Source organism: Falco punctatus (genome assembly GCF_963210335.1).
Source record: "Falco punctatus genome assembly, contig: scaffold_57, whole genome shotgun sequence".
In the NCBI taxonomy this organism is placed as follows: domain Eukaryota; kingdom Metazoa; phylum Chordata; class Aves; order Falconiformes; family Falconidae; genus Falco; species Falco punctatus.
Genome location: NW_027660116.1, coordinates 299,128 through 317,453, shown reverse-complemented (window position 1 = coordinate 317,453; position 18,326 = coordinate 299,128). Strand labels below are relative to the sequence as shown.

Genomic DNA, 18,326 nt, shown 5'->3' with positions numbered 1-18,326 from the left:
GAAAACACACAATGGAAGCACCAGATCTTGCAGGCTCAACCAGAGGACTCCTTACAAACTTTGGAGTTGTTCGCGGTAGTATGGGCATTCCTAAAGTGGCAACATATACCGTTGAATATTGTGTCAGACTCTCTATATGTGGTGGGAATAGCCAATCGTATCGAGGACGCCAGCCTCCGCGAACTGAAGAATCGTCGGCTGTCTAGCCTGCTGATTAGCTTTCAGTTAGCAATCAATCAAAGAACGGAGCCTTATGCGGTACTCCATATCAGAAGTCATCAGTGGAATGAAGGTCTTGGTGAGGGGAATGCTAGAGCTGATCGTCTCGTCGCGACAAGCATAGAACCTCCATTGTCACCGCATTGCCGTGCCCGGGAATCTCATGCTGTATTCCACCAAAACGCCAGAGGATTAGCGCAATCCTACAACATTTCTTTAGAAGAAGCCCGTGCTATTGTGAAAGCGTGTACTATTTGCAGTCACCATAATTCGGGAATAGGACTTGGCTGTGGAGTAAACCCCAGAGGCTTAAAGGCCAATGCAATTTGGCAAATGGACGTCACACATGTATCTTCTTTGGGTCGTTTAAAATACTTGCATGTAACAATAGACACGTACAGCCATATGTTATGGGCCACTCCACAGCCAGGGGAGAAGGTTCGCGATGTCCGGTGACATTTGACTAGTTGTTTTGCAGTAATGGGAGTGCCTGCCACTATTAAAACAGACAATGGTCCAGCCTATAGTAGTGGACCTTTCAAGCGCTTCTTGCAGCTTTGGGACATCACTCATGTTACTGGCATTCCCTACTCTCCTACGGGGCAGGCGATAGTTGAAAGGGCTAACGGGACAATTAAGAAATATTTGGACAAATTTAAAGATATTCCTGATGTTCGTGAGCGAGTTAACAAAACACTCTTTGTACTTAACTATCTATGTGTTTTTGGGGATAGTGATGTTCCACCTGCTCTTAGGCATCATTTGCCCAAAACCAATGTAGAGACCCCACAAATGAAAGTGCTGTATAAGGATTCAAAAACAGGGCTCTGGAAAGGTCCAGTTGATGTGATCTATATCGGTCGCGGTTATGTCTGTGTCTCTACCCCTGCAGGTACACTCTGGGTCCCTAGCCGATGGGTGAAGCCGGTAGTAGAAGAGAATAATAAAAATAGTCCCGAAGAGCAGCAAAAAACAGTACGAAATACTGCTCCCGTCCGTGACGAGACGTAGTACCACGTCAGATGCTATCACAGGGGAAGGCTCACGTGTGAGCGAACTGAAAGAACTATCTGCTACCGTAATAATTTGTATTATATGCTATTATTATGATCCTTAGGTTTTATGTAGATGTTACACTTACGGAAAAGAGTAGTGGTGTTGTAAAAAGCTTGCAAATTGCTAGTGTGAGAGTTGCTTAAACGAACAGTTTATATTAACTAAGCTGTTGCTTGCTACAGGGCATGAATTGTTAAACAGTGACTAATATTTCTACTACCAAACCCACTGGGTCGAATTGATAATTGAGCTGACAAAAAGATTATTGGTTGGCGGTCTCGAGTACAGTAAGACCAATCTAATGCTGGATATTTGGCCTGTCTCCAAAGAAGATCAACGGTTTGTTTGAAAATTAAGTAAGACCAAGTGAAAAACATCTTTGAAACAGTGATTTATCTTTTAGGTCCACATTATTAAGAAAAGTTTTGAGTCTCATATCATACAACATTAGTGTAAACATAGATGATGGCACTGTTTTTGGGGATTAGTCTATTAAATGTGGTTGTTGTTTTTGCTTTACATAGAATAGACCCTAGACAAAATATGTGGGTTACATGGGCAAATCAATCAGGAGTTACAGATTTTTGTCTTTCCCTGCAGAAAGCAAGTGATCCTTTCCGAACATGTCTAATTGGTTACCCTTATATACATTGGCCTGATTTTGAACCTTTGGGAGTAAATTATACAACCATAGATCAATCATACTTAACCTGGTTAAACCGGAAGTATAATGACATGAATTTTGGCTTTGGTGATAACTGTACCTGGTGGAATAGTACACTTGTCAAGAATACGTATTTTTTACAACAGTTGATTTACCATTTAAATAAATCAATCCATTTACCTCAGCAAGAATTAGACCTATGGGGTTCTTTTCCAGCTGCTGGGCCTTTAGTAAATGTTAGTCAAAAGCTTAATTGTACCAGAGTTTACCCCCTATTTCGACCTATCAATGGCTCAGGTGCTATCATGTTTGGAGATGAATGGAAACGCATCATGCACCGTGATAATGTAATACAATTTTACTTAGGATATCAGAATGTATCAGGGAATTCTAACCATTGGAACACCTCAAAATATGCCGGTGAATTTGATGTGGAAAGTGTTACGGCGAAATTATTACCGGAAGGATATTTTCTAATATGTGGAGACAGAGCGTGGCCTGCCATACCATTTCGTCCCGTGGGAGGACCCTGTTATATAGGCAAGTTAACCATGTTTGCACCCACCATGCGTGACTTGGTAAGACAAGCGAATAGAGCAAAACGCAGTCTTAATGATATAAAGCCAGATTGTAATGATAATGTAAATCTTGGCACAGTGGCTGGAACTGTAGCTCTTTCATTTTTTCTTCCTGGTGGCGCAGCAGCTGCGAATTGGGCTAAAATAAAAACTCTAGCTTGCTGGGCAGTGAAACAATTTAATTCTACAACTGACATTTTATCAGGTCTTGCCACTGATGTTGATAGCTTACGCCACGCAATCTTGCAAAATAGAGCTGCTATAGATTTTTTGCTTTTAGCAAATGGGCATGGATGTCAGGATTTTGAAGGCATGTGTTGCCTAAATCTTTCTGATCATTCACAAAGTATTCATCGACAGCTAGAAGAGTTAAGAAATCGTATGCATCATGTCAAAGAAGGTTCATCAGGCATAGATTCTTGGTTTGCTTCTTTAGGCATAAATGGATGGTTAAGAAACTTGTTAAAACAGGGTTTATCTGTATTGCTGTTTATTGCTTTATTATTGCTTTTGTTACCTTGTATTCTTTCTTGTATCCAAAAATTATTTGAACGTGTTACCCAATCCTTCCTTGTCCAAAAAGAAAACGGGGGAATTGTGGAGAATTGGTTAGCTGAACAAGGGCACTTTAACATCGGAATGTTGAGTCATCAAGATCTTAAGAAGTATCGAAGACAGCTTACGTGAAGACTAATGGTTCACAAAGACACTCTATCCTTGTTATCTTTGGTGAAAGTAAGAACAAGGACCTTATGGTTAAAGAAATGGGAACTATGCCCAGAAACAAAGAGTGCTGACGAAGGTTGACCTTTTAGGTGGCCAGCCAATGAGGAGCTTAACTTTTGCAATATGTATGACCTAATTATAACTGCTATAAAATATGTAACCGTAGCTTAATAAATGAAGTATGCTGATCTCTCATATTGAGCGACTGCTTCTTCCCTCCGTTCCGGCAAATGGCAACAGATTGGCCTTTGGTTTTTGGTTGTGGATGACTGGGTTTTTTGAGATACTAGTGAGAGATGAGAACTTCATAAGTGAAATGCCCCGTGATGCAGCTCAAATGAGCTCTGGCTAAAACTTACACTGTCTGACTGAATTTTAGAGGCACTAGAACTGTGCGCAGGACAAGAGCAGGTTTTGCAGTGTCTGTGACACCATAGCTGTACCATGCAGAGCAGCACATCTGCACCATACAGGCTAGAAACCATTAGATTCCTTCTAGAGCTGCTGCTGTGGCAGAGGACGTTCAAGCCTGTGTCTGTTGAAAGACACGATCTCAAACATCCTGTGCAACAGTAGTAATTAACAATGCGCTTGATTTAGAGATGTGGTTGTGATTACTCATTTCAAAGGGCATTGCATCTCCACGTGGAGAAGCAAAGTTCTGTTCAGCCTGTCAGACACCGTTAACCAAGGAGTAAACATGTTGCTGCAGGATTCAGAGATTTCATGCTCAGTCGGCCTGGCTTGTAGCCAGAGAGCGCTGACCCCCTTCAGTTCCTCCTGCTGCACTGGGCCAAAATCTCGCAGCCTGCAAGACAGACAGGATCGTTGTGCAGCAGTGCCAGCCTTCACACGACAGCTGGCCAGTGGACTCGAACTAGCCAGGGAGGCTGTGCTGCACAGGTGGAAGTTAAAAAAAAAAAGAAATCCTGAAGAAATTCAGCTTTTCTCCACATCAGACGGGCTTGGGTTGGGCTCCCTGATCTCCAAAAAAAGAATCCATTGTTGATCCCTTGGAGCAGCAAAGCCTTTCTGGTCTCTACAGCCCAGATTCTCACTCTGATTCTTCCACCCACCTCTCCAGAGCCAGCGGGAGCTGAGTCAGCCATTGGAGCCTGCCTGCGTGTAGCTTCCTCACCCGCCATACCCAGGGTAGCCCTAGAAAGGAGAGATGCGCTCCTGAGAGAGCCTGCAGTGAAAAGGGGAACAGTCTGAGCACGGATGTAGTGAAAACGTTCTCCCCGGTATTTCTGCATTGCTATTTGGCGTGTAGCCAGAGGTCTGCTCTGACACACGTCAGAGAAAACCATCCAAATGCCTAAGCCAAGGCAGGGCTTACCTGCTTGGTGACCCGATTGCCTCTTCTAATGTTACTACCAAGTACATTTGATTGATTACTAGCATGCTGGAATACCACATTGAGTGTTTTGCCTCTTTTTTTAGGCATAAAGCATGAATGCCAAGCAAATGGGCCAGAGGACCTGACCCGAGCTTGCATTGCTGAGAAGCCAGGAGGCTCCCTGGTCGTAGCTTTTGAAGCAAGTCCCTTGTAGATGTCATGCAGTGCCACAACTCTACAGGCATTCCATGTTTTAATAGATCAGTTATGTAAAGCAACCACTCTAGGCAAGGGTTTCACTAACTGCAGGGAAGCTGTCTGGTAGAATAAAGCACATTTTGGAGATGTAGCTCGTATGTACAAATGACCCTCAACAAATCAAATCTAAGGATTTCTCTTGGTTTATTAATATTTGCATTGGTTGTCCAGCAGCCCAATACTGTCCCCAATGGATTAACGCTAAAGGTCTCCAAAAATGTTGGTCCAAAGCTGCAAAGTGTCAATGTATCATGGGATGAAAGGGGGGGGTGGGGGGTGGGGGGGTGAGAACAAACTGGTTCCTGTTCTTAATTTTCTTTGTTGTAAAAAGCAAAATTCAGTCAGTCTTTTTGAGGCTGCTGGTCAAATGGCCAAACTCAGAAACAGTTTCCCCTGTAACCACTTTATACAAAACTGAAAACCTGTAGTGAAAGTTAGGCTAAAACAACCTGTTGGCACAAAAACTGGGTTAAATTCTTAGTGCTAGCAGTTGCAGAGCAGTACTAATAAAGGCTAATCCTGAAGTGAAACAGACATAAAATAGACACATTTTTCTGGAGAAATAGTCCTAATCCACTCTTGTAAACTCACGGTGCAGTAATAATATTTAAAGGTTCACTTGTTCTAGAGGTTCAATGTTCTTGTTATGAAGTGCCTTGAGTTCTCCTTCAGCCTGAGGGATTCTATCAACTACTTTTCTGTTGACATAGTTTAATTTAGAACTACCTTCGTTTCTCTAATACACACTTACTAGCGGGTCAGATGCTTCTGAGGCTTCTACAAATGCAGATACTTCTATCAGAGTGCTCCAGTTCTATGGGTAGTACAGTGAAAAGAAACCACATCTCAAAAAGTGGTATTCTCAGCCTCAGGCTTTGGTCACTTGGTCCATTTGTTCATAATCACTATTGATCTAACTTGGTAGAACCAATCAGCCTGACTAATATGGCTTGATCTGGGCTTTTTGTCTGTTAGCTTCTTTACTTCTGTAGAAATGCATGGAAATATCACCTAGACAGTCTGACCTGAAATTGAAATGCCTTTTGTATGGGGGGTAGAGAACATTCCTGTGCCAGCTCCAGAGATCTTAAAAGGCTTCCACGTTTCACCGGTGGTTGCTTAAAGCTGTTTCCTTTGTGCGGTGTGTACATGGGAGTTGCATAGTTTTCCTCTATGTCTGTAGAGAAGAAAAAAGAAAAAAACAAAACAAACCCCTTAGCCTCCCATGCGTTACTGGGATATGTTCTGTGCGTGCCAAATTCAAGTAGCCTAAATAAATGGGCTTTCCCTTCCCTGGGTCAGTGAGTGATTCCTCTGCAGCCTGCGGATTAGCCCTCCTGCAGCGGGGCCAGCGCTGCCGGCTGAGCGTGCCAGTGCCCCGCGTCAGCCGGGGGCTCGGGAGGCTGGTAAGTGCCTGCTGCAGCTGCCGCACGGGAGAAAGGATGGGGGTACGGGGCGGGGGGAGCAGGCTGGAAGTAAGAGCTGGTGGAGGTGGATGGAGTGGGGTGCGGGGAAGCAGGTTCACCTGCCTGCTGAGTGACGGCCAGCCTGCCGCGGGCTCTAGCTCCCTGGCAGCGCCTGCTCTCGGCCCGGGGGGCTTCAGACCCAAACGTCCACGCCTTGGGGAGCTTCCTGGGAAACTTGTTGCAGTCCGAGCAGGAGAAACCCTGCACATGTCAGTCACTTCCCCTGTGAGAACGGGGGGGGGGCTTTCTCTGGCCGGCCGCTGGAGCCCAGGCGCTTCCAGGCCGCCCCCTCCCCTGAGCTCTGGGCAGCTGTGTGGGGACAGAGCGGCACTGTCCCCACCGCTCCCGGCACAGCAGCGGGCTGCGCTGGCTTAGCCGCAGGGCCAGGGAAATGATGGTCCGTGACCTCTCGCAGCATGTGCCCTCTCTGGCCACACTGTGCGGTTCAAACCTTGAATTCAAAGGCAGGCGGTGACGGACTGCTCTGACTTGGCACCCACACAGGTCACAGCGTTGGGAGCACAAGGGTTTCCGATGCAAAGAGACCCACCAGAGCGAAGCTTTGTGACTTTCAAGAAAAGCAAAGTGGCCTGGTTTGAGCTGGGGCTTTTCGCTTGTGTTTCAGTCAGCTCTGAGCTCACCCAAAAGCGGCTCGTCGTCGTCCTCATCAAGGGCTCCTCCTTGCCGAGGTGTCTGCAGGACTGGTCTCTGTCCAAAGTCCAGGTTGAGAAGGAAAAGTGGTGACACAGCAGGACTGGTGCTGCCTGACAAACAACGGGAACTCTGAACAGTGAATGCTGTACCACTTATCTAAAGGATGACACACCTATGTTTAGTTAAAAGTCGGGAGATGTCCAAGGACCCTTATTGCCACATGACGGATGCACAGACTGCTAAGTCCTTGGGTTGGTTATCTTAAGAAGGGACATTCTGTCTTAGATTCCTGTTGCACATGCAACGTGGCGAAGACAAAGACTTTAAACATGGCCGTTGATGAATAGAGTCTGTGCAGAGACAACTCCTCAAGGACAATTGCGCAGGCACGAGATATGTAAATGAATTCTCAGAATTGTAATGAATATGTAAGCAATTTCTTGGAAAACTAATGAATAGGTCTGAGTAGCTTGTATAAAGGGGGGACTGAAAAGTCCCCTCAGGGTGCATGACTTTGGTGGAGCAATCCCCCATGCACCCAGCACTGCTGAATAAAGATAACCTCCGCTCGCCTGCATACTGCTGACTGATTCTTCAAATCACCCTCTCCTGACAAAGGGCATATTAACTTAATGAAAAGGAAAACACCAACTGCACGGAGATCACTAAAATCACCTAGAAAAGGGAGTAGTAGCAAACCCCAAGTTCCTACTTTTCTTTTCTAGGTGGCCATTTCCTACAAAAGTAACTGCTTTTTCCAGTCTGCTTCTCTTTCTGGTTTTGAAGATGCATTTTGCCTCAGTATTGACAAGGAAATCACAGGAATTTGGATGGGGTTTTTTTTTTTCTTTTTTTTTTTTCCTTTTCTTTTTTTTAGAGCAGGCAATAAATTTGAACCTCCATCATGAGCTTAGTGTTTTCTAAGAAGAAATTTTCTTCACTTTTTGAGAAGCAGTGGACTACTCACTATGGCTTTCACCACTAAGGAAACTACTTCAACTACCACAGTATCAGAAAACATAAGACACTTACATAGTACTACAAATAAGAGCTAGAGATTATTTCCTTAGCTTACCCTTTCATTGGCATTTTAATCAATTTTGAGCTCTCCCCAGATGAAAAACTCTTTTTGTCTTTTTCTTCTATCGTGTTTTCATTCTCCATTTTCAAACAGTCATTCTTCCTTACAGTAATCTTTTGTTTCATTTGCCAATTAGTGATGTTATTTAATTTATCCACACATTCCTGTTTTGCCACGGCCTGCACTTTTGAACATCTTTGTTTGCTTTTTTCCTTCTTAACCTATAAAAACAAAGTTAAGCTTCACGTATTTCTAGAAGACAGAAACACCACATCCAAGATTGATTAATTCAGGGTTTACCTCTGAAATAATATAAAATGAAATCTTTTTTGTAATTCATAGAGAAGCATTTTCACAAAATTACACTACAAAATGTATTATGTCATTGGGAGTTCTTCAAATTCACTCATCATGAAAGACAACAAAAATACAGCCCTTAGAAAGAAAACAATAGTGTCTCTTAAAACATGAACAACAAAAAAGTGAAAGCATTACTGATGGACAGAGTTAGAAGGACTGCACAATGTTAGTTGTAACACCACCAGAAAAAAATCAAGTGGAACTGTGCTGGGCTACTGCTTCCTGAACAAGGGGAGGAAAGAAAAAAAGATCCCAAACCCACAAACACAAATGGTTTCACAGGAAAGAGGAATTTTAGCGAAAGGCAATGAAGACACACCATGCAGGTATCACAGCACATGAATTATTAGTCAAGACCCTGTTCAGAAGCTATTTTCATTCTTTGATTCAGAATCAGAACCGACATATTTATATGGATTTCTTTTTACGGCAATGAAGTGATAACTACTTGCACTGGAACCAAGTGCCACCTGCTGTTAAACTGGAACAATAATGCATTCCGTTTTCCAAAAATGGGGGAAAAGACAACTCTCCACTGCTCTCTTTATTCACAAGTCACCTATTTCCATTAGAACAAAACCCAATTTGTAGGAAGCATCTTCCCCTTCATGACAAATAGCAAAAGTGAACAGGACCGTTGATCCGGAGGGAGACTAAAGAGTAGCAGGTGAACCACCTCTTTTAGCAGCTGTACCTTCTCTTTCTCCAAAGCCAGGAATACTATTTGCAGCATTCCTACCCTACCCTTAAATCTTCCCGTATCTTGGTTTAGTTCTTCATCAAGATTCCTTTTCAGCACGACGTATGATTGCTGAGCATTTGCAAAAAGACTTTCCATTTCTGTTTCTCCTATTTTGCTGTCGATAAAGCAGTCCCTGGGAAAATCATCACTAAATCCAGAGTCTTTTCCAAGTTCCCTCTCTGTTACAAAAAGTGCATTTTCATCACGTGTAGAAACTGGTCTTATTTTAGGAATCATATTAGAAATGTCATCCAAAAGACTTGTTTTAAAGCTGTATCTCGGGGAGTATTCACAACCTCCCACTGCATTACTACTACTTCCAGTTTCATTCTCTTCCATTTCCATAGGAGGCTTTTTTTTTCTCTCTGCATTTGCTAGAGGCACCTTTGTATCATCCATATTATTTGTGCAATCTCCTTCACCTGTACTCCAGGTATCTTCTGTGTTTGCATTTCACTTATCTTGATCAGAAAGGACACCAAGACTTGGATTACAGTTTCCATTTTGGGTACTTTTCCACCTAGCATAAGTTTAATGTCTCCAAATTCACCTTTACTTTCTAAGCTGTTACTTGATTCTGTTGCATGAGACGAAACAGCATGAGAACTCTTCAGCTCAGCACTGAAGCCATCTTCTGACATTTCTTCCACAAGGGAAGGAGTTTTCCCAGTTTCATTAATTTCACCAAGCAGCTGCTTTAGTTCTGCTGTAACGTTTTTAAAACTTGTTTTCAATTCCCTCTTCTCATTTTCAACCCACATTCTTGCATCTCTTTCTTTCCAAGGTTTTGGACTTAGAACTGCTTGTCAGCGCTGTGCAATTCCTCATTTTCTGCTGTGAAATTTCTGATGTGAAATTTCTGCCTTATCAGTGTGATTTTCATGTGCTGTTTTTTCTATCAAGTTGATAGTTTCTACAATACATTTATCCTTAAGTAAACAGGTACAGACAGAAAGATTATCAAGAAAAAAAAAATTACAGTTGATGTATGCAATTTCTGTTGCAAACTCATCCTATAATAGAAATAAGGCATTTTGAAAGCCATTTTTATAAGAAAAATCAAGGGACACCCTAGGCATTAGGGTTGCTTTTACCTTTTAGCCTGCTTGCTTTCTGTAACTGCCGGCGCTTGTCACAGAGCATGTTTATTTTTCATGTTTTATTGCTTTAATACCGTTTTTCATTAAAACTGCCAACATTTTTCTCACCCACCCTCCTCCCTCCATCGCGCTCTGCCGTCTGGCATTGTACAGTCCCCGGCCACCTAAGCTAACCCAACGGGAATGAACATGACAAGCTTCTTACCGTTCACCACACAGAGAACTGGCTAAGGGAGGATTATTTCTTCACCCGAGCTTCAGAAATAATAAATTCCACTCCAAGGTGCAAAGGAAAGGATTTATTAGGGAAACCTGCCTGCTCCTGCCCTCATCCCAGGAATCAGGAACCCAAGCTCGCCGGAAAACCGCACCACGCCTTAACCCTACCCAGCCCCCTCAAGCCCCTGTCCCCACGCTCTGTTTCTCAACAGCTCCCACTGCTTCTGCCCTGTGTCACAGTCCTGCCCACACGCCCCTTCCCCTCGTGGTGCCTCCTGAACAGGGCCTGCAGCCTTGGTGTCCCAGCGGGCTGAGACCGTCACGCTCCTCACGCTCCTCTCTTGTCAGCCAGGCCCTGTTCTCCCGCGGCAAAGACCCCTCCGCTCACAAGAGGGAAGGAGCACCTCAGCCAGACACCACCTGTCTCACCCTCCCCCTTCCCAAGCTCACTGGCCAACTACTACCACCTTGCAACAGGCTTAAGTCCTGCGCTTTGCCTGCTAGAATTAGGCACGTCCCTCTCTTGTGATGCCTGGCTGTGGGGTGGAAATCATTTGCTACGCTGTCCCTTCGGGTGTTCCAGAGGACGCCAGACCCCGCTGTGCAGCCCTGCCCCGCACGCCCAACACAAGCAGGACGCCTGCCTTATTCCCCTCTAGGATACCCTCTGAGAAAACCCTTTTCAAACACTTCACGTGGCCAAACAAGAGCACATTTTGCAGAGGCTGGGGAAGCCTCAGAAAGGTCACCACATTTCAAGGCGTTCTCTTTGATCTTTGTCTTACAAAGAGGAAGACCGGCGTGTTTCATCAAACAGATCAGCATATTATAGACAAATCTCCCTCTTCACTTGAATGTGCATTTTGCACAGGCAAAAAAAACCCCACATGTGGCCGCACTGTTTCTTAGCAGTGCACAAGAGGAAAAACACCCCTCAAAATTTAAGCAAACCAACTGAAAACAAATCAGTGTAACAGCAAGCATCCGACATAGTGACAAGGATGTTACCCCACCATAAGACGACTGTATCCAACTTTACTTCAGACTTTAATGCAGCCTTCACCTACAGGACTCTCTCTTCAGCATTATTCACAGACTGGTACGTTTTCTTTACCTTAGTGTATAGTACAACTTACTGAATCAGACTGTAATCCAAAACATTTGGGTTCACATACCCGCACCCCATAATATTCAATGGCATCCTTCACGTCGTCTTTTTCAGCTGATGATGACATATGAAAGGTAGATCCCGAGTTCCCACCTGCAGTGAAAAACCACACACTCTCATAAGCAGCATGACTTCATACTACTTATTTACACCTAGAGTGCATCTTGAATCATCCTACTTGTGACAAAAATCTTAACATAAAATATATCCCCTCAAATTTGTGCACTCCGAGAGAAGATTATCATAACACAGATTTAAGATGCATCTGGGTGAATTCCTTTCTTCCAAGGCATTCTACTTTTTAATGTATAAGGGAAATTTGCTGAAAATCACTACATATGGTCACAAAGAGGCCATTCCTGTTTCTTAAACATGCACAACCTCTCTCTCATACATAGATACACACCTCTGTATCTCTGACACAGTGTGCCACACAGTATTCCTCCAGCAGTTTCAGTTTCCCTATGTGTTGCGCACAGAAAATCATGAACAACAAAGTCACAGGCTTGAAATCTTGAAGACCCCAGCTTTATTCCTTGCACAACACAAATGTGTCTCTAGACATGGATCTAGACAGAGTATTTCAGTCAAACTGCTGCCCCATCTGTTCCAGAAGACATGGACGGGCCACTGAATGAAAGACAGGCTTGTGAAGTGTGGAGAAATAACCCATGATCCGGATGTTTTACTGTTGAAAACTGGATTCCATCCTCTCCTCTCTCAGAATTTCTACGTAATACTGGACAGGTCACAAACTCCTCGGAAGCAGGCACTCACTCAGTCTGGGCTCCCCATTATGGGGTGCCTACCTTGAATCTCTGTTATATCTGAGAACTGGACTCCAGATAGTTCCAGACACAATTTAGAAGCAGCAACTCATTGTATTGTTTGTGTGGAAGGCACACTGAACGTTTTGAAGGAACAAGTATTCAGAAAGAAACAAGTCCCAGCAGGTCAAGTATGGCATCTAAAACCAGAGATGGATTCTTTTCACCTTAATCACTTTGCATCTCCTTTCCTGCTCCATAATCCTATGGCTTCTACCTAATAGCCTTTCAATACACAAAGCTTCGCTGCTGGAGAGGGACACAAATTCTTCCCACAAGAAAAGCGAGCAAGACAGGAAGAACATAGATAAAATCATAAAAGTACAAAAGGGTCCGCTATTTATGAGTCACAAGGCCAACCTTACTCTTGGCATTTTCTCCTGTAGGTGACTCCTTTTACAAACTTTCATTGTCTATGTGCTACTCCTAGAAGCCTCTCCACCCACGTACAGCAGCGGGTGGTCAGTCGGTCAGACAGACGGGGCTGCTCCTACTCTCCTTCCATGAAGGTACGCTTACCAGATTTCTTCTGTCACTTCACCAATGTTCACTCAGGTCACAAACAGAAAAATGCAGGCAGCTTCCTACCATACAATTTGATATGCGCCATCACGTAACATGGGCACCACAATTTTGCTTAGAAGATAGACTTCAATATTTTGTGGATGCAGGAGAGCTGTGACACCTCTCCTGTCTGCACAACACAGACTGAATAAGCTTTTCTGGTCAACTGTATCTGCCTGAAAGCTGGATAAAAGCAGACCTACGAGCACCCAGAGTTTTGTACTGCCCTAATAAGGATGCAAGTCACATTCTCTGTTCAGAGTACGTAGGTGTCTTCGTCTTTTGGATTCTGTTTCAGAGTGCAGTCACTTTAAAATTAGGTGCCATGCTGCTAGAATGAAAAGCAACCCTAACTCCTGTTCAGCCTTGCCCATCACGGTCAACAGGAAAGATTTCAGCAGCAGCTATTTGAGTCTGAAGTCTCCCTTTTTAGATAAGATTTTAATAACATTGGAGCCCCTAAGAATCCTTTTCCATAGGGTTTAATCAATCTTGACATTTCTGTATGATGGGTACAGAACAAGGAAGAAGCAGGAAAGATGAAAGGCTACAGTGTTCTTCTACCTGCAAAATTCCAGTTCTCATCCTGTCAGTAACTCGAGTCAGTAATTATTTTTCCAACCACTGGAAAAATAACTCAAAAAACATCAACTAAAAAGCTAAGGACTTCTCCCATTAGCTGTTGCAAGTAAAATTTCTTCTTTTCTTGGAGCAGTAATTCATGAGTCTATTTTCTGTGTTACTGGCTTCTGTCAACACTGTGAAAGAGGATGACTCCTCATTGTCAAGAGTTCTTCACTTTTAGCACAGGGAGAAATTCTTAGTTAAAACACTGGCAGAACCCTACTCCAAGGCTTCTGAAGAGCCCGTCATTCAAAAAAATGTATATAAAAAATTCACAGGGTAAACCAGATTCCAGTATTTTTGCCTGTCATTCCCCCACCTTTTACTCTGTCTGCTCTCTAGCTAGCATTGAAAGATGACTTCTCGTCATCGTAGTTCTTTCCACTTAGTCTTTACCTCTCCACTCTATTCTGAGACTTCCCTCTTCATAAATTGTACATAATGTACATAACGACTTTTTGCAGATTACAGTGGACAGCAGCTACTTTGCTATACAGAAAACATGAGAACACCGTTATTTTATTTCGACTCAAAAATAATTTTAAGAATGTATTACTATGAGTCAGTAACAAAGTAAATAGAATAGGAAATTCCATCTCTCATTGGATATTTAATTATGCAAGATACTGTACCTGTTCTCCAGATTTATGAAATAAAGTTGTCAAGGATGGCATTCAACCCCTTTAGAGTCAGAAATATTTGTGCTACAGGAATCATGATGCTTTGCTGAAGCAATCTAAATTGCTTAAACCCAAATCCAAACATAAAATGTTTGAAAGAAAGAAATTTTTACATCTACTTCTTAGCACCTGACCTTCAAGATAACATATGGCTAAAAACCAGCATGACGCAAATGAATAAAGCCACACAGGAAAAACAGCTGACATGAAACGAGCCATGAAAAGGCAACCGTTCCTTTCTGTGTTTGTAAAATTGTAACGTACTGGTCCATTATGGGGCTACACTACACATTACTGTGGAATACAGACATAACCAAAACTCACGTTTTAACGGAACAACCTCTAACAAATACCTGTGTGTCTTACCAGAACACTGTCACTGCAAAATAAAGGGCAAAAGGGGACCTGTTGCTTACCCATTGCAAACACATGAAAGGGAGAAGAGCGAGAGGAGAAGGAGGGAGATACTTCTAGAGAGAAGTTACATCTCTATTATTGTCCAAAGAACAACAATACTTTTTTTTTTTCTTCCCCTAAAGCGAAGATGCCAAAGAACTTGGAACTATTTGTATTCTATACTTAGAAGTTACAAGTCCACTTACTTGTCTACATATCTGTTCACCTCTCTGTGGTTTATATTGTCAATAGCCAATTGTAGAAACTCTAAAACCTGAGTGGCAAATTGTTTCTCATCTGATTAACAAGTGTGATTAATACAAAATACAACACAAATTATCAAATATGCAAATTAAAAAACATTAGAACAAAGACATTAAAACCCCATTAAGGTTACATATCCTCTCTCCAATACATAGCCGACCAGCTAGCCGCTTCAACTTTGGCCTTGTTTCCGAAGAAAAGAGAATTCCTGAAACACGCTGACACTAATTTCCTCCCATCTTGTCTCTCTTCCTCACCTCCCTCCCCTGCCTCTGAGCCTGCTGGTCATTTTCCATGATACAAGAGAGGGAAGCCTCAGAGGAACGTGTTTGTACATGTTTCAAAACAACTGCCAGGCAGGTAGAGAAAAGCCAGGCAAGTAATAATTCCTGAAAACTACAGCTACGGCACGAGCCCAAGAATTACCCTTTGTGGCTCACCTGCAGCTCCTGGACAGCCTAGCCTACAGATCCCTAGCCTGGAATCAGCCACAGCACATGCTCAGAGAACCAGGAAAATCAGGAAGGGGGGGGGGGTGAGCCACGGAAAGAAAAGCAGACTTCAGGACTGCCTGAAAAGGGGAGATGACAGCAAGTACAGTGTAGGAAGCGTACATCATGGAAGGGTATGGACAGTGCTGAACAGCAGACTAGAGGAGGGAGCAAACACATACACCGAGGTGTATTTCAGCACACCTTCTGCTCCCGGGATGCCTTGCTAGAGCCATTAATTTAATATTAGAAAGAAAATGGCAAGTACAAAGTGTCTGTCCATAAAAGAACACTACAAAGAGATTGTTATGAATACCTTCAACATCTTCTGCATCTCCTAAGCCGAGTTCCTCCAAAAGATCTGCAAAACAAATCAGATGCTTTAATAAATACTCCTATCTAGAAAGGCTATGAAGCTAAACCCAGAACCACATGAAGTGAACGTTACCTGATTTCTGTTGCTTTTTGTTAGGAGAGGTTTCACTCCTTTCCAAAACAGATTCAGGGGCCTTCAGCTATGAAAGACAATCCAATGACAAAAAAAACCCACCACAATTAAAGTAACTCTATAATATTTAATGAGCAGAACAAGTAGTCAGTCTGACATGAACAAATACTTACCTGGGAATTGTTGGGTTTCTCCAAAAAGCCTGGAAGTGAAAAATGTTTCAGAAAGTGTTATTTTATTCAAATTTATTTAATTTATAAAATTTTTACTCCATTCAACATCAGTAGTTTCTACAACTAAGTATCAGTTGCAAGCATTATTTCATCGAGACTGCAATACTTAACATTCAATTTACCTCATCATCCAGCATTTGTATCAGTATACAAGAAATGGACAATGCACGCTTCCCATCGTGCACCTTGGATTTAAGAAATAATACAGAACTAGGACAATCCATAGGAAGCAATAAGGATTTGCTTGTTAACAAAACAAGATCAGAATACTTATTTTGAGGAGCTGAATCCTGCTTTCTACAAAGATTATTTCAAAAGCCAAAGCTGGTCTGCTGTAATGAATTATCATAAAATAACACTACAAATTATATAAAATAACAGCTCTATGACCGTGATGTTGAGGGATATTTTCCTTTCCATCGATAGGACAGAGAAAACATGGGTGCAGACATAGAAATCTCATACACATCATTCAATGAGGAAGAATCAAACTAGTTCTTATCAGGTTGTTCTGGTTCAGCTTGCAAGAAAAGAAAAAACCCAAATTACAATTGGTTGTAATCTGCATTTATAGCACAGTTCCAAACAGTTTCAATTTTTTTAAGATTTTTTTCCAACATTAGTCACTTACAAACCCACACAGTCTACTGGCCCACCTATATTTCTCAAGTCCTCTGCTTTAGTCATCTTACAGTTTGAGTCCTCTCATGAAAGAAGTGTATGGAATGTTATTAAGAATGGCTCCATAGCAAAACTTTTGTATTTAAAAAAATGATTAAAAAACAAACAGCATTTGATTTCAGGAAACTTGGTGGTCTAGCAGTATGGAAATACCTTAGCAAGATTATCATAATCACCTTTTATCCCCTTTTTACACTGATTTTAAACTCATCTTAGTAGATTCATACAAAGCAGACTTTCATAACAACTACTTGACAAGTAGATTTACAAACTCCCAGGAGCTTTCAAAGTTTTGCTTCCAGCTTACTGGATTCGCTTCTTCAGCTATTCTATTGTACTTACACTACAAGCAGGACTGACCATTTAGTAAAAAAGAAATCCTTCAGATGAGAGTTCTACGCCAACAGCAAAACTTCCCTGCCATTCTACACTCCAGATGCTCAAGAGACAGCGTCACAAACTACAGGCAGAAGCCCTTCACAACAAACCCTGAACTTTCAGTCACGTTTTAGCTCCTAGGCAAAGCGTAACAGTAAGGTATCAAAAATTAAGACGGGGGGAAAAGTGCTTGGCCAGATCATAGCTTTCTTCTGCTACGTTATCATCCAAGAATGTCCAGGTGTTCAGACAGGTCAGCCCTAAACCACATACACTTTCAGCACTATGCCACAAGAACCCGAACCCAAAGAGATACAAACACATCCAAAGGGCACACGTAACGCAAACAAGGTAACTTCCTTTACAACTTGCTGGCAAGCGCCATGATAGCTGGTGTTAATTAACAAATACTAAGCACTCCATTGCTATAGCGCGCACCCACACCGTAAGTGCATTCCTAAGGCAGACATCGATAAAAGCTCACTTCAGCCTGTACGTGTTTACAGACAAACATTTAGTCCACCAGGAAGTTACCGGTGTGGCGCTCCCCTGAAACAATCCGTGAGCGTGCTCCATGTCTGTCTGCAGCTGGAAGCAACACACCAGGTGATCCTTCTTCCGGACTTTCAGAATCCGTCTGTAGAGCATAAAACACGGGCGTGAGCATCGGTACAAATTCTCAACTCATTTCTACGCAAAATTTCCTGCTAAGCCAACTTGCACAGCATGGAATCACAAAAGCCTTTGATCAGCCCCTTGGAAAGGGCACGTCAAGACACAGTATATTGGAAAATCACAGCAGACTTGTGTGTTTTCAGATCTTAGGCAAAAACCTCACAACTCATCTAAACTAGTCTGTCACGCTGGCAAACTGCACAGCCGCAAGGGAGAATTAACACGGTAACTCGAGCTGTAGGTTGCCAACCCGTAACTGCAGGTCTGGGGGGGACCCAACTTTCGGACTGAACTGGTACCCGATACTCAAATTTGTGCTGACGTTCCCCAGGCACACGTCCTGCAGTGGGGAGCGAACACATTGCTACTCCCAGTTGCAAGGGTTGAACAAAGACTATCTGGGCTGAACAAAGACGAGCAAGACAAAGCTTACAG

At 42.8% G+C, this 18,326-nt stretch overlaps 1 protein-coding gene and 1 long non-coding RNA gene across 2 annotated transcripts; both read right to left on the bottom strand.

Annotated features, from left to right (window-relative positions):
- Positions 1–4,153: 4,153 nt before the first annotated feature.
- On the bottom strand, positions 4,154–9,745 carry LOC308057978. The gene is made up of 2 exons (XR_013925574.1): positions 5,592–9,745; positions 4,154–4,401 (listed from the first exon to the last, which is right to left on the bottom strand). It is a non-coding gene; the product is annotated as an uncharacterized lncRNA (long non-coding RNA).
- Positions 9,746–10,217: 472 nt separating this feature from the next.
- Positions 10,218–17,910, bottom strand: LOC308057975 (uncharacterized protein). The gene is made up of 5 exons (XM_080411982.1): positions 17,751–17,910; positions 16,098–16,126; positions 15,925–15,991; positions 15,793–15,837; positions 10,218–11,723 (listed from the first exon to the last, which is right to left on the bottom strand). The coding sequence occupies exons 1-5, from the start codon at positions 17,881–17,883 to the stop codon at positions 11,578–11,580; spliced, it is 420 nt and encodes a 139-aa protein (XP_080268108.1). The 5' UTR covers positions 17,884–17,910; the 3' UTR covers positions 10,218–11,577.
- Between the last annotated feature and the right edge of the window lie 416 nt (positions 17,911–18,326).

Excerpts from the sequence above, each read along its gene's own strand:
- LOC308057975 (XM_080411982.1), bottom strand. The coding sequence starts at position 17,883 with ATGCTCACGCCCGTGTTTTATGCTCTACAGACGGATTCTGAAAGTCCG. Across the intron at positions 16,127-17,750 it reads TTCAGGGGAGCGCCACACCG|GCTTTTTGGAGAAACCCAAC; the intron begins GTAACTTCCTGG and ends TTTCACTTCCAG. Across the intron at positions 11,724-15,792 it reads AGATGCAGAAGATGTTGAAG|GTGGGAACTCGGGATCTACC; the intron begins GTATTCATAACA and ends TTTTCACTGCAG.